This window comes from Lampetra planeri, chromosome 7 (genome assembly GCF_965212315.1).
Source record: "Lampetra planeri chromosome 7, kcLamPlan1.2.h2, whole genome shotgun sequence".
In the NCBI taxonomy this organism is placed as follows: Eukaryota; Metazoa; Chordata; class Hyperoartia; order Petromyzontiformes; family Petromyzontidae; genus Lampetra; species Lampetra planeri.
Genome location: NC_136113.1, coordinates 5,303,509 through 5,329,361, shown reverse-complemented (window position 1 = coordinate 5,329,361; position 25,853 = coordinate 5,303,509). Strand labels below are relative to the sequence as shown.

The 25,853-nt window shown below is 41.7% G+C and overlaps 1 protein-coding gene and 1 long non-coding RNA gene across 6 annotated transcripts in view; one reads left to right on the top strand and one right to left on the bottom strand.

Moving 5' to 3' along the window:
- Nucleotides 1-272: 272 nt before the first annotated feature.
- The window catches only part of RAD51B (RAD51 paralog B), a 70,914-nt gene continuing 45,333 nt past the window's right edge, over nt 273-25,853 (bottom strand). For 4 of the 5 annotated variants that reach the window (XM_078596066.1, XM_078596070.1, XM_078596067.1 and 1 more), the window contains 4 exons: nt 19,319-19,385; nt 17,382-17,497; nt 11,227-11,305; nt 273-942 (listed from right to left, as the gene is read on the bottom strand). In XM_078596066.1, coding sequence (XP_078452192.1) covers nt 845-942; nt 11,227-11,305; nt 17,382-17,497; nt 19,319-19,385 — 360 coding nt within the window. In that variant the 3' untranslated portion in view covers nt 273-844. Of the gene's footprint in view, nt 943-1,145; nt 9,706-11,226; nt 11,306-17,381; nt 17,498-19,318; nt 19,386-25,853 lie in introns of those variants that run through there. The other variant, XM_078596068.1, reaches the window with a different exon arrangement.
- Nucleotides 21,032-21,728, top strand: LOC144719832 (uncharacterized). The gene is made up of 2 exons (XR_013585670.1): nt 21,032-21,164; nt 21,608-21,728. It is a non-coding gene; the product is annotated as an uncharacterized LOC144719832 (long non-coding RNA).

Below are 25,853 nucleotides of genomic sequence, written 5' to 3'. Positions count from 1 at the left end.
TTATTCGCAACATGTGTTTCTCTTCAACTAAAGTCCACAGTAACTGATTTTCGTTGTGGGTCCACCATAACGTCAAGCTGTTAATAAGCGCAATGGCAGAACCACGAAATATGTGCGCGCGTGCACACTTTGCCAAAACCCATGCAGAAATTATCTCTGTAAAAACAACTCGTCAACCTTGAGAGCCAAAGGAAAGTTTTTTTTTGGTGGGGTGGTGGTGGGGGGGTTCAGGGGGGTAGGAATGAGCAATTAACAAAGATGAAGAACACATGTTATTGTGCCCTAGCTGTTTCTTTAATAGAGTTCCACTATTCCATAAACAAAGTGCAAAAGGAAAAATAAACAATTTCCTAGACCATGAACTCTGGCTAGAAAATAAAACAACCGCGGCCCACGAGAAGTAGCAACAAGTGGCGCTGGCTCCGTTCTCTCGAGGCTCTTCACAAAAGCTTCTCACGAGGTCCAGCAGTGGTGTTTGTTTAAAAAAAAATGCGAATTTAAGGGCTTTATGTGCCAATTTTTTTTTCATTTAAACTTCACGAGATACATCACCATGCGGGACAATCTTAGCGTCTTCCTGTACGAAATGAACTTCTGCGCACGTGCCTGACCACAGAGTTCCGAGTGTTGATGTAAAAGGATCACACACACACACGTGTGTGGCTTGCTCCGTTTGAGAGCGGACTTGTGTTGAAGCCACAATTGTTTGGTAAAGAAGAGCGACTTAGGAATTCTGGACTTCCAAGTAGATTGTCTTTTCGACGTAAAAATGTCCAGGTTTGGCCTAAGTTCGGTTGGCTAGCGGTACACCGAGGGCCGCTTTCATGACCAACCCTCAAGCTAATCAGATGTCAAAGCAACAGTCCAGTGAAGTGCGAACTCTGATTGGCTGGAGACCTGGATCGGTTCCTTCCAAAGCATCCGTTGGGGCATCCGCAGCATCTGAAAGTTCAAAACAAAACACGCTTTCACAAGGCGACATGTGCGCAGAGATACGAATCCCCATCAGCGAACGGGCGCTTTGTGGAGGGATTGTATTGCCTTGGTAATGAGGCAATGTACAGCAATTAAGCTTCAATCTGAAATGCCAACAGAAAGGCAGCAGCTTTAGAGACTTAAAATGCCTTTCAGGCAGATCACCATTGTTCTGTTCCTTAGGTTTTAATTACAATAAAGCTCCAGGGTGATGGTAATCAGTGGTTTCCACTAAACGCAACATCATGTGTTAACTTTTACAAGCAGTAAGTAAAACCACAACCCAACTGCCCACCCGCATAACATGCCGTACATATTATAATGTATGCAAATAAATTAATAACAAAATTGCTTTGGAAGAAGAAAAAGGCCCTTTCAGCCTGCAATTTGGCGCATCCTGTTAAAGAGATCCAAAACTCTCCCTCCATTTTTCCTACAGGGCCACCAATCTCCTTGACTGCCAAACTGTTAACACAGACGCCCTTACAGTGCCCGGCCGATGCGTCGTCCCATCCATTACCACCCAAATGTATTGTTCACCGACAACACGTACGACTGCTTTTTTAAATAACTCGATTGGCATTGCATCTTCACGGAGCACACAGTGCCGACTGGCAAGTCATCGTAGTGATAAGCTCAGCAGCCATTTGTTTAAAACAACCACGACTTGTTCAACTCCTCTTGTTCCTGCAGAGCGCGGCACAATGCAAAGGCTAAATATAATGGCAGCGGGCATACACGTGTAATGTGATATTTTTACATTCCTATGCTTCAACAACAAACATAATGCAGTCACTTTTAAAGGGCCCTTGCTTAACACAGGCACATCCTCCGCAGTGAGGTGGGGTGGGGTATTCGATGTACACCATGGTTATACTGTACGAAATAGTGGGACACAGTACTAAATTAGCGTGTTAATCTGAGCGGAAGTTGCCTAATGAGAGGTTACTGATGAATTTGTTTGAAGGAATGGATGCTCCAGAGACGAGCCCAACCCTTTCCTGTTTACAAGATTTTCCAGACCTGAGATCTGATCTCCCCGAGGCCATGCACACCTCCCACGCAGCACCCCCTACCCCTGCCGAGAGGATAGCAGCCCAACACACAACTCTAAAAAGGTAGTCAACTGCACACTTACGTATAGGCACTAATCACTGTCAAGATGCTGGCATCAACAGAGATCGTATCTCCTTTGGAAGGGGTTGGCGGAAACTATTCGGTGGTGGACTCGGATGACTCAAAACAGTTTCAAGTCAAATACGGCATGCAATATGAGAAGCCATGAAGAGCACTGTGATTAAAGATTGTAGACTATGAGACATCTCCTTAACCAGTGGCAAAATATAGTGATAGGTTTTTACCCTTTCAACTGGTACAAAAACTGACACCTTTATACAAGGCATCATGTTTGCAATAACCACAACACAAGCAGTCAAAATGCAAACAAAAAGAAACAACTCTGATGTTATGCACCGTCTTTGAAGTTGATTGGTCCACACCCGAGACAGCTTTTCTTAGAGCCTCGTCTCACATGGTGTTGGACCAGATGACGCCAAAAGGCGCACAACTTAAAGACAATGCACCATCAAAGTATGAGAGCTCGGGGTAAACATTTACACTATGAGACATCTTCTTTACCAGTGGCAAAATATAGTAATAGGTTTTTACCCTTTCAACTGATACAAAAACGGACACCTTTATACAAGGCATCATGTTTGCAATAACCACAACACAAGCAGTCAAAATTACAAACAATGGAGTTGGAGACTAGGCTCTAAGGAAAAGCTGTCTCGGGTGTGGACCAATCAACTTCAAGGACAGTGCATATCATTATCAGAGTTGTTTCTTTTTGTTTGCATTTTGACTGCTTGTGTTGTGGTTATTGCAAACATGATGCCTTGTATAAAGGTGTCAGTTTTTGTACCAGTTTGAAAGGGTTAAAACCGATCACTATATTTTGCCACTGGTAAAGGAGATGTCTCAGTGTAAATGCTTACTCCGAGTTCTCAATACTCTGATAGTGCACTGTTTTTGAGTTGTATGCCTTTTGGCGTCATCTGGTCCAACACCAATGGAGACTAGGCTCTAAGAAAAGCTGTCTCGGGTATGGACCAATCAACTTCAAGGACAGTGCATATCATTATCATCATCAGAGTTGTTTCTTTTTGTTTGCATTTTGACTGCTTCTGTTGTGGTTATTGCAAATATGATGCCTTGTATAAAGGTGTCAGTTTTTGTACCAGTTGAAAGGGTAAAAAAACTATCACTACAAAAGATTGTAGATTACGATCTCCGTGATGATGCACCGGAGTATTTAATTTGCACGTGACGCGTCTTACTTCGTGCCAAAAGATGCTCAAACCACAGTTTTTCAAAACCTCCGGCTAGTTCCCTTCTCAGACAGCTTTATTGCTAGTTAATTGATTTCTGTCTCATGTTTAGACTGGGAGATGAGAAAAAAATAGACAGACTTCACAAGGAGGAGGGAGGGGGTGGGTGGGGGCTGCAAAGATTTAATTGAAACAACATGAAACAGGCTCCCGGCATCACGACCCGGCCATGTGCTTCACACCCGCTGAGGGCCAAAAAGTGTCAGGTTTCCGGGGACAGGAATAGTCTATCCCCTGCGAGTTCCTGGAAAATCCAGGCCTCAAGCCTGTCAGAATGCGGGTCACTCGGTGGTGCACATAAAACACACCAGCAACGCATGAACGATGCCAATGTGGAGCCGTACAAAGGGCTCTGGCACTGGAGGGGGGGGGGTAGAATCTACTTTAAAGATCTGCCCCGTAGCTTGACTGCATCATTTTGTTCAGCCCAGGCGAGTGTTTGTTTTTCATGAAAATGCTGGGACTTCTTCAATGAGAGCCTGGGTTTCAGGTGGTTGCAGACCACGATGTAATTACGAATGAACTACAATAGATACAGGCGTACATACGTAAGAAAAAGCACAAGGCAGTCTGGTTGGCGTGACACCACAACCCACACTTAACTCGCACACAGGAACACAATTATATGGGCTGAAAATCGGAGTTTCACTCCATTTTCAGTAACTTAAAAGACCGTGTCACACACAAAAAACACTTGTAGATGTACGCCTGTGCTTTGTCTTGGGTTGTCAAACATATTCAAAGCATCATTAACGAGAAAAAAGACTTCTAAGTTACAAGAACAAAGTTTCTAACTTAATGTCGGGCAGTGCCGGGCACAGCAAATCAGCCTATCGCCAAGACGGCAGCTACAGTAACTTTGTTTTTGGTTGCCTTCAACACAAACTCTGCTGACACATGCGGATGCGTGTGAACACTGGCATGCACAAGCACAGACAACGAGAAACACTCGGCATGTCTGAATTGAAGCCCCGTGAAAACCCAGGGAAACAAAGACCATATACAACAAATGCATACCAACACACACTTGTACACAGAAGCAGCAAAGTAACTGTACCGGATGACACACTAACAATGGCATGTTCTGAGAAATCCAAAACCAGCGGAGCACGTCCTTCACACTCAGTCACCGAGGGCAGATCTTTATTTTAAAACACAAACATTTTTCAACCCTACACTGCAACAGCCAGTGGGCCCGTCTCAGTTATAAGTGGAGTCACCGAAGACAGCAAGGTTTAGAATGCAACACACAACCGAACCTCTGTAATTCATTGTGCTATGAATATACATTCTGGTAATCCATCAACAGATTATGAAGGCTATTTGTTTTTTTCAATCCACAGTGAAGGAAAATGAATGCATTTAGCAGAGGTGTGGACTCGAGTCATGTGACTTGGACTCGAGTCAGACTCGAGTCATGAATTTGATGACTTGCGACTCGACTTGGACTTGCATAACAATGACTTTGTCCCACCTATGAGATGTGGACTCGAGTCATGTGACTTGGACTCGAGTCAGACTCGAGTCATGAATTTGATGACTTGCGACTCGACTTGGACTTGCATAACAATGACTTTGTCCCACCTCTGGCATTTAGTATGCATGCTCCTAATTGTATGCACACACCGAAAGTGTCTGGCTTTTCAGTTGCCAGAGGATGGAATGATATCCACAATTAAAATAAATCTAAAACTTAAGTGGATGAGAATAGTCTGCACACTGGGGAGCAGGCTGCAAGCGTTCATTTGGCACAGCACAAATTGATAAGCACCTGTTACATTTCCAGATTGTCCTCGCCGTACTAGTACAGCACATGTAACAAAGAGGTCAGCCTGGCTGGCTCGCGCTTGCATCTCATCTCAAATGTGTTGGCTGGCACAGATCCACGCTATTTGGAAGTGTGGTTAGTAACTTATGAGTTGGAACTCCCTTTCGGGGGTTTGGAAATGATGGTGAGCATTTTTTTCCGTGCTCAATAACATGAAATGGCTGGATGGCAGGATGTTTATACTTTTGGGAAAGCAATTCCAATGAAAATTAAGAAATATATTGTCATTGCTGTGTACCACGATGAAAAATACAGGACCAAAATTAAACACTACATTAAGTGGACAACAACAATGTTACTCGAACAAGAAAATGGAGTAAACGTTTATGTGGAGGTAAACTAATATTTTGTGGTTTAAATCTCAGGAAATAAAATATTTAGAAAGTAAAATTCGTCTTCCACATGAACTCGTTTATCCATGGAAAATATGGCGACACAAGTTTCACTTCTCTAAAATTAACTTTTTGTGGTCAGGAAAGTATTTAATTTCAAACAATCAAGTATACATGAAAATATTTTTTTAAAATCCCAAAACAACAGAAAGTGGCTCAACTAGCGGGCATCCCCCAATCGTGAAAAAATAGATTGGACCGAGGGAAAAGGACGAAGAAAGGGTAGACTAAGACGCAGAAAGCATTCTTAATGCAGAACTTTTAATTCACTTTTGATTTGCCATGCATGTGAAGTGAAGGGGGGCGGGAGCCGGTGAGGCGTGATACATCTCTTATTGGCAAAGCCTGCTGGGTACAGATGGGCAAGAGCACAAGTCAGAGAGCATAGGTCATACCCCAATCATCACTGGGGGGTTGACTAATTAAATTAAGGAGTTAAGAAAGACTGCCACTGTGCACTGCTGTGGCATTCATCAAGCCCCTCCGTGTTGAGTGCCAGAGAACTAATGCTGGTGTGAGCACATGCACTCAGAGCTAAAAGCACATGACACAGCATCTGTGGAAAAAATGGCACTGGCACGGTCGTGCCATGCCTTCCTTTCTCTACTACGCTCCAGCAGGAACATCAGATGGATCACCAACAGTTGGCTGCCTGGTTGTTTTGCAAAGCCAGGAAAAAACAAAGAATAATTGATGCTGAGAGAGGGCGGTGGGGGGGGTGCTCCAGAATGAGGGCCGCTAGGCTGACTGACGCGCTATCCTGCCAATGGCGTGGCCTGCAGTGGGCAAGGTTTGACCCCGGCGCACATGGTCAGCCAGGGATTAGCTGCGCAGTAACAATCCGAATGCATTAATGTAAGCATACGTGGCTGAACCACTGAAGCACTTTACGTACCACTAAGTAAAGCAACTGCGGCAACAATGCACGAGACAAAGGCAGCGCTGTGCTGAGCATGCGTACCCCGCTCATAGGCGCATGTGACGGCGCTTGAGAGACTTTATAAAAGCGTGCGCCGCATAACCTTGTGTGCGTGCACATGTGAAAGTATCCCATGTGTTTACGTGCAATATGAAGGCCTGTGAAATGTGTTGCTCATGAGCAGCGGCGACACGATTGACAGCAAGGAGAGGGCTCAGCAGATGACAGCCAATGAAACTGGCAGCAGAAAACTTGAATTCCGCAGCTGTTATTAAAACAGAGGAGCATTTGTGTTTCTTTGACGGCTCGTTTCTGCCTCGCAGGACAGAAGATGAAGGCTGGCGCGCTGCACTGGCACGCACATGGTCGAAGAAGTGTGACCATGCTGCTGAGACGCAAGCGGAACATTCGCATGCCTCGCTTGCATACCCTCGGCACATGCAAATGCGCGTAATAAGACTGGAAGGGCAGTTAAGATGGAATCTCAGCTGTCTCATCCATCCAACACATCTAACCACAAAGCTGGGCCTGAAATAGTCTTACTGGTTTCGGTACACACAAAACAAAACATGAACAAGCAAGAAAAACGCATGGAAGCACAAGTAGAGGAACACAAAAATATATGCAGACAAACAATAAAGACATTCGCCAGGGTTTTCGACTGATAATTTGAAATACTTGCGACAAGACTAGTAAAGACGCCCTCTCATTTCGAGGCGAAGTACATATGACCCTTACTCCGCACAAGTTCTTTGTGCACAGATCCGCAGCAGCACGGTATTTTTTGTCACGACCGAAATTCAGAAAGCATGGGGGTGCGGTTCGCAGCTGCACACGGGGATTGCAAAAGCACGATGTGCTCACCAGGCCGTGCCCAGACTCCACACGCTGCAACAGACCACTCCTATCCACGTGGATTCTGCAACAGCCGCGCGCTGATTGGCTGTGGACGGGGAGCCGTTGAGTTCGGAAGATAATGACACGTGCACTCGCGCACGATGCACCTCGGAGGGCTGCCTCGTTTCTCCCTCCTTTATCTAGAAAAACATTTCTGTTTACGAAACTCTACTTGAACTAAATTTGTAGTCCAGACTCTGCCCTAGCCACTGGTACAGTGTATTTCACCATATTTTAGTGAGCATCGTACTCTATTGGTGAGTATAATACTCATGTAGAGTTTTACGTTGCATAATTATACAGCATTTTATAATTCCCTGTTTGAGTTTTGAATGTAAGGAGTGAAAATATTGGGTATGGGGAGGGAGCTTGAAGGGGTCTGGAACATAACCCCCCCCCCCCGTTTATTCTGTCAAACTGGGTGCCCCCCTCTGCACGGATTTCGTCCGCACGACCTCGTCTGAGAAAGTATCCCACCCCAGTGCAGAGCGAGGGTCAGTTATATTGCTTGTTGCAGATTTCAGCGTTGGACTATATCGCCGAATAATGTACCTGCTTATTAACTAGATGCTTAACATAACTTAAAGCTGTAAATATGAGTCTCAAAAGCCAAGTGAAGACTGTGCAAAAGAAGATGGAAATCAATGGCATTTTTGGCAACTGAAATAAATATGAAATACAGTTTCAGAATAGATTTATTTTTTGGGAAAAAAAATAGAAAAAAAAATTGGAAAAAAAATAAGGCAAAATTTTCAAATGTAACATCTTAACTTATTTCTTTACAATTGTTTCTACTCATGAGCGTAGTTTATAAAAGGTCATCTGAATGAATATGTTTAGTTTATAGTTTTTACCAATAAACAACATTCCCACCCTTTAAACACCACTTTGTGTACTTGAATACTGAAAACACTTGTGGATTAAAAATACAAGCCTCTGGCTTTTAAAAGAAATCAGATCTGCCTTAACAGCAGTGCCAATTCATCTAGGATTACATCCAACTTTGTTTTATGTACTGCTCACAAAAAGTACATAAAAAAGGATGAAAAGGAAGTAGTGTGATGAGAATCACAAGATTACGTGAAAAAGCAAAAAACTAAATAGCCATATAATCCAGCATGCATACAAAACAAATAGGAAGCTTTAATGTTGAAGTTGGACATGTGATAAGGAGTGCAGGTATTTCTGTACAAAAGCCTGGTAAATCAGGCCAAACATAGTTCAATTCCATGCACAGATGGGAGAGTGGAGAGGGATTTTCATGTCAATACAAACCTCCAGGTCCTTTTACTCTGAACTAAGTCCAGCAGACTCATTAAAATGCTTCCTCAGGACCCTTAAGGAGGGATTAATGGAGCTTTAACAATACAATTCCAACAAACAAAAAAACTTGTCCTTCAAGCTGATCTCCACAAGAAAAGCAGATTTCTTAACGACATAATCTGAAAACATTTTACAACGAAAACTTGCAGGGATACCGTGAAAGCAGAAGAATGTTCGAAAACAATTTTGGCAACAAAGTACAGTGTTGTTCAATTGTGAATTTTAGAACTTGTGTATATGACATCCTGAATGATGCAAGGAGAGTTGTCTAATTAGCATAATCCAAGAGAGGTAATGATCTAGATTTTTACCAGCATAAAAAGCCAATGCAAACTGCAATAATGAGCAGAATGAGCCCTCTTTACGCAGACTTCAATTGATCCCAAGAATTGTGCACAAAAGCACGTCTGTTAAAGCATCCAGGCCGGAACTGGCAATTAAATTGAGGCTCGGATGTTTTTTGGCTGAGACTGAATAACAAACCGCGTGGACACACGTGAGGCCAACCCTGTGGCCCTTGTGGTGTGAATGTCTGCTCTGGGTGGGTGGGTCATGCGTTCCACTCTCCCAGGCACTGCTCACAGGCACCATTAAAAGTGTTTGGCAACTGCTTCCCCCCCGCTTGAGTCTTGGCACCACTATAAGGTGAGTTTGGAACTTTTCAAAAAATGTTAATTATATTGTAATAAAGGCAAGTCATTGTATGACACAGTATGCTGCACCGGTTTTTTTTTTGTCATGTAATGGGAAAGGGTACGCATTGAACTTAACATTAATTTTACCCTGTGTATGTCTTTGTGCATACAGCACTAGTATGCGTGTATAACATATATATATATTTTTATATAACAAGAAATCCGGGATCTGCTGTGACTGTGTTCCCTGCACAGAATCCTTGCTGGGAGTTAAGAAAGGCCATGCAGGGGCTACATTGTGTGGTTGAGCCGCCTCAGCAAGTGGAGTGGAATTCTGGAAGTGCAACTGAATGAAAAAATGGAAATTTCATTCAGCCAGCAAGAGCTAAATGATTTGAACAGAATACAAGCTACACAAAGACAGGAAAATCAAAGAGGTAGAAAGGAGTTTTTTTTTAATCTCCATTTGTTGGCAGTAGGGGTGAATTAAATGATCATATTACAAACATGTTTCTGGTGATGAATAGTCATATATATTTTTAAAATCCATTAAATATGCTGCACCTAACATGAACACATGCGTGAATGTTGGTGCACAGACTAGAAATGCATATTTAGTTATGCGTATAAATTCAACGTTCGAAATGATCAAGTTTCAACACAGCTGCAGAAAATTAACCAAATATCTGTAAACAGATTTCATAACGACGTTGAACTATGTTAAACTTGGCAAATGCACCACAACCGATGGACGAGCATGTTAGAGCACCCTTTAAATGACCATGTTTTATTTTTACCTAATAATACGGGGATACAAAAAAACGTGTTGAAATCAACTTACGCAACAAAATAGTATGGCAACTCGCCGCACTTTTGGCCTTGCTTAATAAAAATAATGAAGGAGCAGCTTCAACAAAAATGTAAAGAACACCAATCAACGTCAACCGAGCAGCTACTTACTCCTGCATTGGCATCTAATGTTGCTTTATGCTGAATTGTGTATGGTTATATTTCTTCAACCTTTCAAAAAAAATAATTTTCTGATAATTACTAAGCACTGTGCAATGTGCAGGCTTCTGGATTCAGTGGCTGGCCTTGACAAACAATGGGATGAATTGGTCAAAGCCTCTTCCCCCTACGGAGGCTAGTATATTAACAAAAACAGAAAAGGAAAAGGCTATACAGTTCTCATTTTTATTACACAATTTACGGTGGTATTGTGACTGAGGCAGACTTATCCCAAACTACCCTGCTTAAAATGTTTGCTTCCTGGCATTGAAAGGGTTAATAAAGGTCACCCCCCCCCCACCCCCATTGTGAAGTTTGTTAAAGTGTCATTTTGGGGTTCCTTTTGTGTCCGCTGATCCGGCGTTCCTCCGCCATCAAGGGGGGAGGGGGGGGGCGCTCTTTCTTTGTTTATTCAACAGGCTATTCCGCTGACCAGTGACAAAGCCAGGCAATTTAAAGAAGGGGAAAACTGCACAAGAGGCTCTATCCCAACCTCATTTGAATACCACCGCTTGACCTGCACGGCAGAGCGCGGAGAGGCAAAAACGGAGTTCTTCGGCGAGGGCCGCAAAGCCCAAAACTAAAGCGGCAGAAGAGGGGGAGTGCCGGAACTTGATGAGGATGTGGGGGAAGGGTTTTAGATAACGATTGGAGAATGATAGTGATGGAAGATAACATGAACTCAACTTAGAAATATCCCGAACAAAGAAAGAACTGACAGAGGATGATGGCCAATCAATATGAAATGCAAAACCATGAGAAGGCAATTTCAATAATCTCATTGTAAAGTGAACAAACAGAACAAGGTTTGTTCAGTACACACTTGAACATTGTGGTCCAAGTAACAAATATATCTTACCTTCCAACACAAGTCCCGAGCCTTGAATGGAGTAAACAAATCCAGAAAAGGAAGCCAATGGTGATTTCGCTATCAAAATCTGGGGGGGGGGGGGGGGTGTAAACGAAAGAATACAAGCACACTCAACATATTGTTATATTAATGGACTTCGCTGGATTTCTTTTACAAATGTTAATGTGCTGCAATAAGATGATCAGAACATGTTATTGTCAAAGCTATATTGCACAACGAACGTGAAGCAGTTCTGATAGACATGCAAAACTAAGTGTGTATAGCTTAAACGTTACAGAATTGATACTTTTAATGTAATATAATTTTGCAGCGCTGGAAAGCATTACACTATAGCAGGCACATTTGAATGTATTTGTGGATAACACAACAATACGTATCAAGTCTTTTGCGTAAATAAAATTCCATGTGGTAATTTCAAAAGGGTGTGGTCTATCGAGTAATGTAAACCAGCTGAAGATCTGGAATCTTTTGGTCCGCGCTAAACTTTCACACATGCTTACTTACTGCCAACATTCCTCCCCCCAGTTTTATGCTTCTGCCGAAGCTGCCGTGATTGAATGCAACCGTTGGGGAATGTTGATTCATATATTCTAAACGCTGGCAAATTCTGCGGCCACAGGGTGCCGTCATACATTTCACAAACTTCAGATAATCACAATAAACGATTTTTAAAAACGTGGAATGCTGACACTGATAGCACTGATTTTACATAAAATGAAAGCACAAGTAATGGTAAATTATTCCCAGGTGCATGTGTGTACTCATTAGCAATTTATATTTCAGTACTTGGATTAAGGGTTTCCTAGAACACTTTGCATGCTAATGAATAGTTGCCTGCTTAAAACCCATAATCTATTAACAAAAAATAGAGACATTATATCTCGTCATAAGATATACTGTACATTAGGAAGTGAACATTTTACTGTAATCACAACACCATGGCACAACATTTTTTCTCTAAATCAATATGATGAAGTATTAAGGATTTGGCCACGATGCTTCATTGCCAATGAGAGGGCACAAATAGCCATAACTATGAGAGCTGGGCACCGCAAGAACTTGTATCCTGCAGATTCTTTTACTGGACCCACTTTTATTTGGCTGACTTAAGTGCAGTTCTTTTTTTGTTATTCTGACTTAAAGAATGCTGGTATGGCATTACAGAGTTGAGAAGCCGATGATACAAAATACACATTGTATCATCAGCTTAGTAGTTTAAGGCTGTCCTAACTTGCATTTCGTTTTAATGTATAAGACAATGTCATAAAGATAACTTAAAAATATATATATATAAATCAGCCACAATATAAATAATCAATAAATAAGATGACGTATCTTGGCTGAGCCTCCTAAAAAGTAGGTTAAATTGAAAAGTGATAAATGCATCTTTATTGCAGCCTCGACTGGCTTTCTACATCCGATTCTGCAACACGTGTCACCGTGGACAGGATTATAACAAACGGATGTCCCAAACAATGCACCCTGTGAATTACTGCACCGAATGCTCTTGCTTCTAATATAAATTTCACCGGACATAAATACAAAACAAAGTTACCGATGCGTGTATATGGCATCGCCGATGAGTGTGACATGAAAAGGGGGTTGGAGAGATCATGCTCGAAAGTTGGTGAAGGGCATTTAAACGGCAGTCTCCAGGGAGTGGTGTGGGACAGACAGGCCACGACCGCCAACTGGCGATCAGTTGGGAATGATTAGAGGGGCCAGATGGACAAAAATATACGACATACGTCAACAACTGCTGACCAACCGCCTTGGGTTTGACCCAGATATCACACATGTTTTATACAATTATAAATAATTATTTATCATTGTACGTGTAACAAACTTGGGCGATCTCAATAATAACAGTGGACAGAATTATTGCACAAATCAGTCTGGCACAATGGCTTCAGAATGTTCAAAAACCGTTTTGCATGTATTTTAGTGATATGCCAAAGACAGTTTTGGTGAATAGTGCACAAAAGAATGTTTTTGTGGTTAACTCATGTAGATTACTGGTCAAGCCAGACTCGAGATTTCACAGAAAATAATCCCAAACGGAAATTGCTAATACCACAGGTGAAAAGCTTAAAAAAAAAACCCTACTCCATACGTAACAAACCAAAAAGATTTATGGTCAATTACGAAAATAAAAAAAAATATTACGTACGTAATTTTAACCTCAGATATTCTGAGAGTAAATACTACACTGCAATAGGATACTGAATTGCATTGGTATGGAAGAAAAATAAATATGCAGTGTTAATCCCACGTAAAGCACAATCTTCATGAAGCAACTGGACTGCTATTCATGGTGCATATTAGATTGGAACAGGGAGTTTAAAAAAAGCTTTTTGAAAGCAAAGTAATAGTATTTTTTGGAAAGGTATTAAACTTAGCGCTCTACTGCGGTCAATGCTGAATTCCCAAGACAGGGGTAGCATGGGATGTTTGGCTCCCAATTCATGTCACGGGGGAGGGGGTAGAGAATGGTGCCAGTAGTCATGAGTGAAGCTATAGAGGGTGGTTCATCACCCCCCGCTGTGTGTCCTTGGGCAGGAAACATTGCGTGTGGTCGCCCTGGCAAACACGCAGGGGCTGTTTCTAAATGTGTCAACGTTCACAGCCTGAGAGCTGTATGAGTTGAGCTATGAATGTTGATTTAATGCAATAAGAAACACTCAAATGTTTTAACACCACAACCTTTTCACTAAGCTTGCTATCACTTGTGTGTTCCATGTCATCGCGTGGATATGGTTTTTTTTCTTCTTCCCCATACCAGACTGCAAAAGCATCTATTGGGCTAACAATTCTAGATTTGAAGCTTTCGTGACTGCAAGGAATCATATTCTTAGGTTTTTTCGGTAAAGTCACGTAGGTAAAACATCAAAATTAATGAAAATAAAATAAAATAAAAACAAAAATCACGACGTTTCGGAGGCAACACAAGTCTCCGTCATCAGGTGGGACCGTCACAGCCGAATTAGCTGCATCAAGTGATGACGGAGACTTGTGTTGCCTCCGAAACGTCGTGATTTTTGTTTTTATTTTCATTAATTTTGATGTTTTACCTACGTGACTTTACCGAAAAAACCTAAGAATATGGGCTAACAATGTCTTGTTTTTATCACAAACACAGACACGTACATAGGCAAAAAGATAATTGCATTAACACTTAATACTCTTCAAACAACTGTAATCGGCTATTCATTGTAACTAATAACGGGTGTTACATTTCCAGTTGTTTTAAAATGATTACCGGCACGAATAATACCTACTTGCTCATCTGCTCTCAAACAAAACCGGGAGATGTTTTGAAGTTGACAGCCTTTGAGAATTCATGCAAATTCTGGGTCAAGGATAACTGACAATCGGGGGGTCAAAATTCACACGAGCCGGAGCTGGAAATTGGCGGGAAAGTGGATAAAAAAACCCACGTGTGGGTGGAGACCTGCGGATGGGGGGGTGGTGGTGGAGGCTGGTTAGGAGGGGGATGGGGAAGCAACCCATTGTTGTTGAGCCCATGTGGCTCCAGGCGGCCCAACTGCTCTCAACGGCCGAGCTCTGGAGCCGGGCCCATTCGGGAGAATAAACCCGCCTCTCCGCTCGCGTGTGCCCGCAGATGGCAGGTTGCTTTTAGTATTATTCGGTGATTACGCAACGTGTCCACGGCATTATTTCTCTCCGTTAATAAAAAGGGATGGCCGAAAGTCACCCACGTTCTTCTCTTGCGAGCGCGGTGTGCGCGTTGCGAGGGGGTATAGGGTGACAAAGTCTTGTATACAAGTCAAGGCTGTTACCCATTACCTTGTTTGATAAGGTTATCTAAGCGCTGTATTGCTTTATTGCCGTCTTCCCTTGTTACGAATGTACATTTTGCACGTCGAATTAGCAGTAATGTATACAATGGAGTCTATCATGGTCCATAAATTGCTGGAAGTATACCAACTCTTGCGCGCAATGTAACACAAGCCTATGTTCATTTATATGCAGAAACATTACCCTTCCAAAAAATATAAATTTCTCAGGTTACCAAAAGTGAAACGTGTGTACAGTATGCACACAATTTAACTTAATTCAACAATTGCCCGGAAACAACTAAAACACTACCGCCGTTAAGGACACACTGATTAAGAGAGTCAGAACATGAATACCATTGGTGGTGGCTGCACTTTCCTACGTTGCCTGGGACATCCGTACAACACCCTCTAACCATGCCCCGCACTCACACTTGTAATCATTATTTTACTCCATTTTTCCCTAATCCCGTGATGTGTCAACACAGACCATCAACCTGTGAAACATTGTCCCCTCTCCGCTGTATTTATACCACAGACCCCTCTCCTTAGGGGCACCATTTTTGGACGTGTGTCAGCATCCTTGTGCCACATTGCACCATGACAGAAAACGTGAATTTTGATTGGATCTTTACGTGCAAATATTTGCGGAAATATTTTTCATTCGCAAAAATGTTAAGCTGGCCATCAGTGCACCCCCGTACCACAGCGTTGCTTGAAATATATTCAGGAATGACTCGTGCCCAAGCCAGGTACAATGAGTCACAAATTCAATACATGAATTAGCTTTGGTCATGTGACTTGTTTCTTGAAAAAACTGTGAATGAAGCAAGGCCATGAAATCCTGCATCGATTCTGCTTTACCTTTAAAAGGTGGCTACAGTAGTTTTACTTTTCGTCATAAACAATACCCTTACGACTGTGCGACTATCACCCCAGTGGGCTTCACAAATGCTTTTAAAAGACATATATTTCACCAATGTAACACTGGAAGATGTTGCACCCATGCCTACCAGCAACACAGGTGGTTCTCATCAGTGTGTTTATTCAGTTGTCAGCCTTGAGGGGGGCAAGGAGTGAGAAGAGTGGAAAAATGTTTTTCTGTCTGAAAGTCTCTCCTTTTAGTCAGTAAAAACAATAACAATCACACAGCAAGCCTGATCCACATCAGCTGAGACTGCAGAAGCCAGCTCAGGATGTCTTGTTATTAAAGGAGACTATTTTTTATTGGAAAATGTTTTTTTAAAAAGGCAGCCATGTAAGCTGCATAAGAACTGTTTCGCCCAGTAGTGAATGCTACTTAATTCTGCTTCAGAAAACGCGCTGTGAAGATGTATGCACACAGCAGCCATATGCACAATAACATCACTAACCCTAAGCTTTATGCCCAGGTTTCAAGAAATCCAAATGGTAATATGTAATTTGATTAACATTTTAATGAAATATGATGCTGGAAACATACTATTCATGGCATATGCAATATATCACCGTTAAATTAATTTATTACGGTATCAAAGGAGTCGATGACCTAATGTCGTATACTAGTATATATACTACTAACAATAGGTACGTTAATTGTATTTGTGCACCACTGCCAATGCAGCATCACCAAATAATTAAAAAAAACATGTTTTTCTCTTTGACAATAATTACCATTAAAAATGTATGTATGCTCAAGCATACTAGATAAAATACATTAGTTCAGCAGTGGCTTTAAATACGTGTGTGTGTCATTAATATGTATTATTACTATATTATAATAAGACGTGGTGTTATATGCCCGCAGTGGAGGTGATGCAATAAACCAATTGAATGGGATGTAGGGGTTGGGCAAAGCTGCAAGAACTAGAACATGATGATCCAATGAGCTGTTTAATATTGTTAAAATAAGGTATGACTATGCAAAACCCTAACTCCTCATTCTGAGTTATGAATAAACATCTCTTGAGATTTACAATAATTAATTATGCCCTCTGGTTATGTACATAATAAACACATGGACAGTATTTAATGCAGAATAATAGATGGAAGGTGAACACCAAAAGTGAAAAGTGAGGTGATGAGGTGATACCAGGATTCAGGTTAGGGCCAGAGATATGGTGAGTGGTAGGGGCTGGTTGGCTAGTGTGGTTAGTCTTAGGGTTGGCTAGTTTTTTAAGATTACACATTGGCTTAGAGTTGGCAAGTGTGCTGTACTCCATAACAGTTTTCGCTGCACCCCATTACACAGTGAGGCCGTTTCACTTTCTTCATTGAATACTTTGTGTTCGATTTCATGTTTTGGTGTTCACAAGACGTTTGACACACAGCGGCTAGGAAGGCCTGCGACGTCACGGTTGTCATCACCTGCCTGCGCCGCGCGTCCAGGTATTGCAGGATGAGTCGAGTGTTCACACAGTGACTCCACGTGTTGCCCAGGGCTGCAGTCACATAGCCGTCGCCAGACATCTCCTTCTCGCCAGCTACACGGACAAGACGCCATGTTACGTGTCATAGATGGTTGCTTGCATCTCCGTGAAATACAGGACTGCCTCTGGGGCATGATAATATACAGGATTCATATTCTTTTTGTTTCGTGGTTCATTCCCACGTTGGATTTGTCTTTGTTGACAGCCCGCAGCCCAGACTATGCAAATGTCACACAGTGACAAATCAAATAGACGAAGGGGTTTTTCTCGGCTAATTCCCTTTGTCACTGTGGAAAGAGAGGTTTCTTCCCGTGAAATACATTGATGTTTTAGGCAAGGGCTTAGTTCAGTTCAAACAAGTTCGTATTAGATATCTTTGGGCATTTGGTAAACAACTTAACAAGCAAAGTTTATAACACAGGTGCGAATACACAATCTGAACCAACTACATTGAAGGCGCTCGTTATCGTCAGTTGTGCCAGAGTGTTTGTTTTGGGGCTGCCCCTCCATATTGTGTCTGCTCCGTGAGTCAACAGGCCCTTTGGTCAAAGATTGTGGGTCAAACCCTGCAGTAACCAACAGTGTGTGGCCCAAAACGCAGGCTGCGATGCATCCCGACAGAGGTAACCGCAGCTATATGATTGACGTGCACATTCACAAGTGAGATTAACGCATTTTACTTAAATCCATCAAATTGTGTTCAACTGTAATTGGCATCATGCGTATTTTTGACCGGGGGAAGAAGACAATACATTTTGACTGCCTGGTTGGCTCACGAGGTACATTAGCTGGCCAGACCAGTGAAATGTAGTTGTACAGTGTCTAAGCTCAAAAAATATGTATGATTTTTCGTAATGTTATTTCATCCAACTGCACATGACCATATGGGCATACATTGCCACCCTAGTCACCAGAGCAAAGGAAACTTGAGGTCTCAAAGACCTCCAACCCAAACTAAACTCTTAAAATTATGTTTTATCTTACCAGGTAAGGCCCACTGAGCTAAAAAGCTCTTTTTCAGAATCCATCTGGCCACAAATGATAGCTCAACAAAAGTGTCTTATCACGTTGAAATTTATGACATCCAAATACTCTAAAAGCATGTTTCTGAATGTGAAGGGAAAAACCGGAGGACCCGGATAAAACTCCACGCGACCACGGGGAGAACACGCAAACTCCAAATATACAGGCGTCAGGGTCGGGATCGAACCCACAACCACCTGTATACCAGGCGAGGTAGTTAACATCTCGCCACCACGGCCCCAAACCCCCTTGAATGTACACGCACACATTTGCCGCTTCATTTTATTCTGACACGTGTTGCCTCACCTTATTACCACAGTCACTGTGACTTTTCTGAGTGTATTTAGAAATATTTTTCTAAATATAATTATATGTACAAATACCATATGCCTTTAGCTTGTAGTTATTTTTAGAAACTATACATGCAATGTCAGCATTTCCAATTTTAAAGGGTGTCAGCATGAATGTGTATACAGTACATGTATAGTCACAAGTCTGTTTGAATTGAGTGCTTGCGTTGGTTTCACTGTTTCAGTGCATCCGTGTTGCCTGCGTGTACATTTGGGAAATGCCAAGCGCAAACCAGCACGCTTCCCGTAGCTGAAAGTTCGCGTGTGAGGGGATAATAGTCGGAAACGCAAGCAAGTGCCAGAGAAAACCCTTCCGAGCCCCTGCAGGAAACCCAACTGTGACGCAAAAACCTCCTCGGGTCCCCGTGAAAACAACACAAAACATTCACTTGGCAAGCAAATGGAAACAAATATATGCACTGCGGGTGAATTAAATGACTCTGCGTTTAATAATATAATCAGGAGGGTTTCACGTTGCCTTTATTTTCTTTACGTGTTTTACCTTCATTCACTGCATGAGAGCCAGATCGACCTTTGAACCGCGTTGTAATCTGATTGGTGAGCACCACCTGGGGGACAAAGGGCAGTTCTGGTCAGTCAGAAAAGCATAATAGGAGTAACAAAGACTTCTTCAAACCTTACCATGGGGTTGTAGATTACTGAAGCAAACTCAGATTGCAATTGTTATCTAAAATACAAGCCCTGTGCATACACAGCAGGTAGCTATTTGTCGAGCAAAATTACTTCGCTCAATCTCCACTCCCAATATGTTTACGTATTTTAGCAGGACAGTTGTAATCCACATCCTGTGGGTACACAAATGAGGGCAAATCACGGTGTTGTCCTGTCAGTCAGCAGAAACTGAAGCTGTAGATAATACCATTTGAGGCCTGTTATCCAGCCACAGACCAGCGGGTCAAAACATCGAGCTGCAAGATGATAAATATGTTACTGTGAGATAGCAGGCGCTGAAAGCACCATTGTGCAGAACAAGTTTATAGCATGCTGATGCTCGTAAGTTTCTCAATCCGCTTGAGAATGCTGAGTTTTAAAATAAAAATAACCCAAAATGTCAATGATTACAGGATAGGATTGATACCACAATATCAAACTTTGTCCTCGTCATCTTGTCATGCAATTAGGCCTAGTTAAAGTTTCGCCCTTTCAGCTGCAGCTATAAACGTTGATGCTTGTTTTAAACCTCTGCAAAAAAAACAACGAATAGGTGATACCATTTGCTTAGTGCATTGTCAGAAGCACTTTATGTACTTATAAAAAATGCAGGTTATTTCCCCCCCCCATAAAACATGAAGGCAAAAACACGTAAACAATTGTGAAAGACTAAACGACATGTAGCATGAGAGGCTTTAAACATGGCAAGTAACATTTGCTGCTTAATAAATTCCAACACATCGTATGTTTACACAAGCTGGAGGCAAAATTTCAGAATTTAAATTCAAACTCGCAATCATAAACGGTGTAATCGCACTTTGATGATAAGTTGTATAAATAGCATACCTCCACTCAAAATTGTAATTATTTAGGAAAGTTTATAATGCATATATTTCATTATTTAACCAATTATAGATTCTCTGGGTTTTCTCTTACTTTGATAGTATGGTCGTGCTAGCGATGTGATTGATGCCAATTCCTTTGAGCATTTATTTTCCTATGGGAGGAAACCAGTCCCTTGGAGAACACCCATGCATATAAGGAGATAATACTGAAACTTTACAGGCAGACTTTAAAAGTAAATAAAAACATGTACGGCAAAGTGCACGTTATTTTTTTGCGATTACAAAAACATTTGAAGCATTGTCAGCGTCTTGAACGAATCGGGTATCCCATGCGACACTGGACAGTATACACACATAAGCACACAGGACACGCTGACGCGCACACAATCCACAGATGCGGCAGAGATACGGTACATAAAGCTTAACTGCCATCAGGCAAGCAGGTGACCCACACAGCACGAAGGTGGGGGCAATGGAAAAACCCGAAGCTGTGTAAACACCGTGGCTTTGTTTATCAGGCACTTGTGTGCTCTGCAAGCCAGCCCAGAATCCAAGGTCAACCCCCCCCCCCAAAGCGACCCACACCCATCCTCTACAGAGCCACAGGGCTTCCTACCTCCCCATTCGCTGAACCCCCCCACCACCACCAGCATCGACACGTAGCGTTTTTACTCCCATCAAAATCCTGCACTCACTCTCCTCTCCGCCACCATGGAGGAATTTCATAAAGTCAAGACGGAAGCCAAACATGGCATCGTTAGCTTCGTTTCAGGCTCCTGGAAAGTAAATTCGAGTGTGCGCTCAGACTCAATACGCCAATAGGTCAAAGAGGTACTGTATAAGGTTTTTTTAACGAACTGTACAAATCTGCCAAAGCTAACTACATACTCGATAATGTTTAAACGCCTCTTGTAATGTCGTACAATGAGCAATAAATGTGATCGATGATCTCCACTCATTGGTGAATGCTGATTGATGAAGGCTGGTGTTTCTTGGAATGTAAACTTCCACCACCTAACTTTACTATGGTGTTTGTGTAAAATAACGCGCGAGTCATATTATGTTGATACGTGTGGCCGATAGATTTGCATGCCACTAAGAGGTCTGACCATTGTTATAATAAGACAGTTGTACAAGTGTGCCACGAGCTACGTTTATGAGTACACCAACATATTAGTGATTAAACTTAGCCCAATGAAAGCTTTCACGTAAGGAAATACGGACCCATTGTATAAACTAATCATATTGATATATTTTGTCTTCTCATCCTGTAGACACCACATACGTTTCTGTGTTGGTTGTTACAGATTTGTTTCTACTTGGTCTTCCTCGCAAGAGATTTGTTATTGATTGTATTTCACCTGTTTAATAAAGATGATCTGTATCATTGTGCAATAAGGAAGTTGCGTGAACTTTTTGTTGTTTAAATATGCTTTTCTAATATGTCTTAAACACCTAACATTTTAAAATTGATTAAACGCACCTTTAAAAGTACAAGTTTCTTTCATGCAAATTTTAAAACATTTGACTTTTTAAAAGTTTTTAACAACTATTTTTATATCTTCATGTCTGTTTATAATATGTTCATATTCATGTGGTACGGGTTCAGCTGTGCGTAGGTGCGTTTGAGATGATGAAAAGGGTGTTTTCATAACATGCCCTCTCAAATAAAACACATGCTCTACTTACACATATCACGAGAGGGCCATCATATGGCTCTTTGACCCTCATATATTTCCAATTACACACAACTATCCTGAACAATGATTATCACGCAAAGTCGAGGGACAATACACACTGTAGAACAATTACAGCAAGGGAAATGTCATAACAATCGACAGATCAGCAATTGGCGATGCAGTTGGAACAAGAGGGAGGGGGGGGCTGGTGGGAAAAAAATGGCAAACAGGTATTGTTAGACAATTGTGCCCTACATTATTTAGGTTAGACTGGCTCATTGCCGAGGCACAGAGTGCAGTCTCACTTGAGGATTACTCAGGTACATTTTAGAAAGAAAAAAACATCGTTTTGAGTCCCCAGACCGAGAGGGCAAAGTGAAATAATTTAAACGATGGAAAGGTAGGGGGGTTTAGTTTAATAATGGTGCGTTAGGGTGGAGTATCAGGTTAATCACGGAAGAGGACAAAAAGAGAATATGACACGCAACAAGCTTTAATTTATTGCCTTTCACAACACTGGTGTACTGGCCTGTCTGGTTCTACAGTACATGCAAAACACTGTTCCCACCCCCAACATGTTTCCGGAGACATAACATCCTGCAAGGTGATAACTTGTGAAGATAATAAGATTTTCACCATTTGTAAGTAAATACTAAACAGGAAATGGGAATAAAAGTGGATTTCGGCTTTATCCACTTTCGCACCGTTTCCACGGCCAGTGGGAACTGCAGTGGAACGATTCTCGCACCTGGCTGGTTTCAAGAGCTTGTGTTGCAACGCAACCCAGCCTGGTCGAATAAATCCCATGGACGCTCAAATTTCTGGGCGCAGCGCTCTCTGCCTGATCGGTGATGCATGTTCAGAGCCGAGACGAACACAGAATTAGTCGTGATGTCACAGGTTCAGCGCAGAGGCGGGACGGAGCGTCACGGCATCCAGTTGGTTCAACTTCAATGGCTTTATATTCTTGGTTCTTTCGGTAAAGTCACGTAGAAGGGAAATAATAAAATAATAAAGATATAAAAACAATAAAATTCTCACGTTTCGACTGCAACACAAGCAAGAACCAAGAATATGAATCCCTGCAGTCACGAAAGCTTTAAATCAAAATGGCTTTGTTAAATGTTATAAATACATGGTGGAATGTTTAAGAGTAAAACTCTAGATTGTTTTTAAATTTGAGACTCTCCTATCCTCAAAAATGTTTAAAATCACTTACAGACCTGCTGCTCTACGCATCTGCAAATGGTCGACTAGGGAGAGGTGGGGGTGAGGGGACAGAGCGGAAGGGGCCAGGGCCACCGATGCAACCTCATGGCTATTGGAATGGGGATACAGAGGCCATCATGGAATTGGCCACAGCTAGGCCACAACTCAGTACTGAACTGGCAGAGCCCAGTTTCAATTGTACTGTTAGATTTTTCGGTAAAGTCACGTAGGTAACAAATAAATAATGCAACTTATTAAAAGATAAATAATAAAAATAATAGAAGAAATAATAGAAATCAAATAATAAATCACGACGTTTCGGAGGCAACACAAGCTTCGTGACTTTACCGAAAAAAACTAAGAGTATGAATGCTTGCAGTCGCGAAAGCTTCAAATCTAGAATTGACGTACTGAACGTTTGCATGTGCCCAGTCATCCCTAGAAAATGTCCACAAAGCACACGATTGCACCTATCTCTTGATTTACCAAAAAATGGTAAACATTTATTTTGTTTTCGATTTAAAGCTTTCGTGACAGCAGGGATTCATGTTATTGGTTATTTCGGTAAAGTCACGTGTGGTTTTCAAACCTGATGATGACTGCGTGTGTTGCAATCGAAACGTCGTGAGCATTGTATTGTTTTATTTTTATTATTTTATTGTTTTTCCCTTCTACGTGACTTTATCGAAAGAACCAAGCATATTTATATTGGTGTTTACTGTTCAATAACAGCAACTGTTTGCGGTAGTAACACGGAGACTGCTTCATTGTCATTGAAAATATGTTTAGTGTCATGCACAATGAAAATATTTTTCAGTACTTTTTTTTTACTTCCAGGTAATAATGAGTTTGGAAAATCTCACCAACCATCATTTTGAAATGGTTTTCAATCCTTCAAGACAGTCTGGCCACTCATCCTTTAATTGTACGACCCAGATGTGGTCATAACGTGTTAGAGAATTAAGGAAAAGTAAAAAAACATTCCAAATTTCCAGACGTCAAAAGTGCGTGTAATTGTCTTTATTGCTCGTGCTGGACTTTCAACACAAGAGATTGAGATGTGGATATGTATTACACAACTGAAAACAGTAATCACTGCGAGAGAAAAAGTGCCAAGTCATTTAGCATAAAGGAGTAATTTGATACTCATACTATGCATTTGTCATGTTAGCAGCAGCATGCCATGCCTCGAAGATTACTTTTTACCAAGTAAATGGAAACAGTGATATAAATATTTATCACCAGACTAGCAAATACCTTGCAGAGTTGAACTCAACGTTGATATGCACGTACAATAATTGCTATTAAGAGTTTGCTGCACACCTACACCTATACATAAGCATGAACAATACTGTATACGAAAACAAAGAATGCTACCTTTCATACAACACTGCCTCTTCTTCCGAAGAGAAGTCAAAATATGAAGGCTGTACGAGACTGGGCTTGTGATTATGTGTTTGTCCAGCAAGACTGACATAACTTATTAATCCTAAGAGTTAAGTGTGAATGAACAATCCATCAGAAATCTAAAACCAGCTATACAATTACCGTATAGCAGTCTAGAATGAAGGCGACATTTTTACCTTCATATTTTGTGTGGTGCACAGACACAGGTATAAACAACTTTTAAACGGCACTTTTATAATAAATTTCCTATTAAACGTTTACGTCTCAATTGTAAAGCTGTGTTTACAAGTTGTGACGGTTGTGACGCATTGTTAAAGCCCCATCCATCTCCCCCGCTCCCATTTAACTGACATTGTGGTGTACATAAATTTTTAAAACGCGTTTACACGAGAACTTGATTTCAAAGTTGCAAGCATCTGCTAGCCTCAAGGGAAACCACACGAACTGCACAGACAAGTGGTCCTCTCCTCTGCACGTCCAAAACATGCCCCCCTTTTAAATTAATCTACTCGTATGACATCATGAAGGCATGTGCAATTATCCCTCCCCCAAAACCTACCGTGGTGGCTGGGTTTAAAGATGTGGTTGTGTGCTCTGTTCAAAGCTCATAATTTGTAAACTTTCAAGGAGAAAAATAAGAGCAGTGGAAAATGCAGAAGTGCAAATCACCACAGTCTCCAGAGGCTGTAACAAACACTTAATGTAAGTCTAATATACATATTAAAGCACGTGGACTTAGAAAATACTAATGATAACAACCCCACTTTAAGTACCAACATGAAACTGCAGCATGTCATCAGCCACAAGAAGTGAAACCATTCACCTCTACCCCTGGAAATTAGAATTGATTGTTTTGTGAATATAACGGAAACTAGTGGCTACAGGTGTCAGGTTAATAAGATGAATAAAGAAAAATGATGATTCTTACACATGCGATTTGATGCATCTACCATTAGCTAATCTCTCACATTAACATAGCCACTTCCGTGCCCTCGTCGAGGAGGCCGCTCTCCTCCTATCTTACATGCCGATTTCTCACATTAACATCACTAGCCCCGGCCACTTCTTAATGACCCTTGAGCTACACCCATTTCAAACCTTCTAAAACAGTCTGCCTCATCAGCAGCAGACCATGCTTTCCCACCTGATGACGGACGCTTGTGTTGCGCCCGAAACGTCGTGATTTATTTTATTTTATACCTACGTGGCTTTACCGAAAGAACCA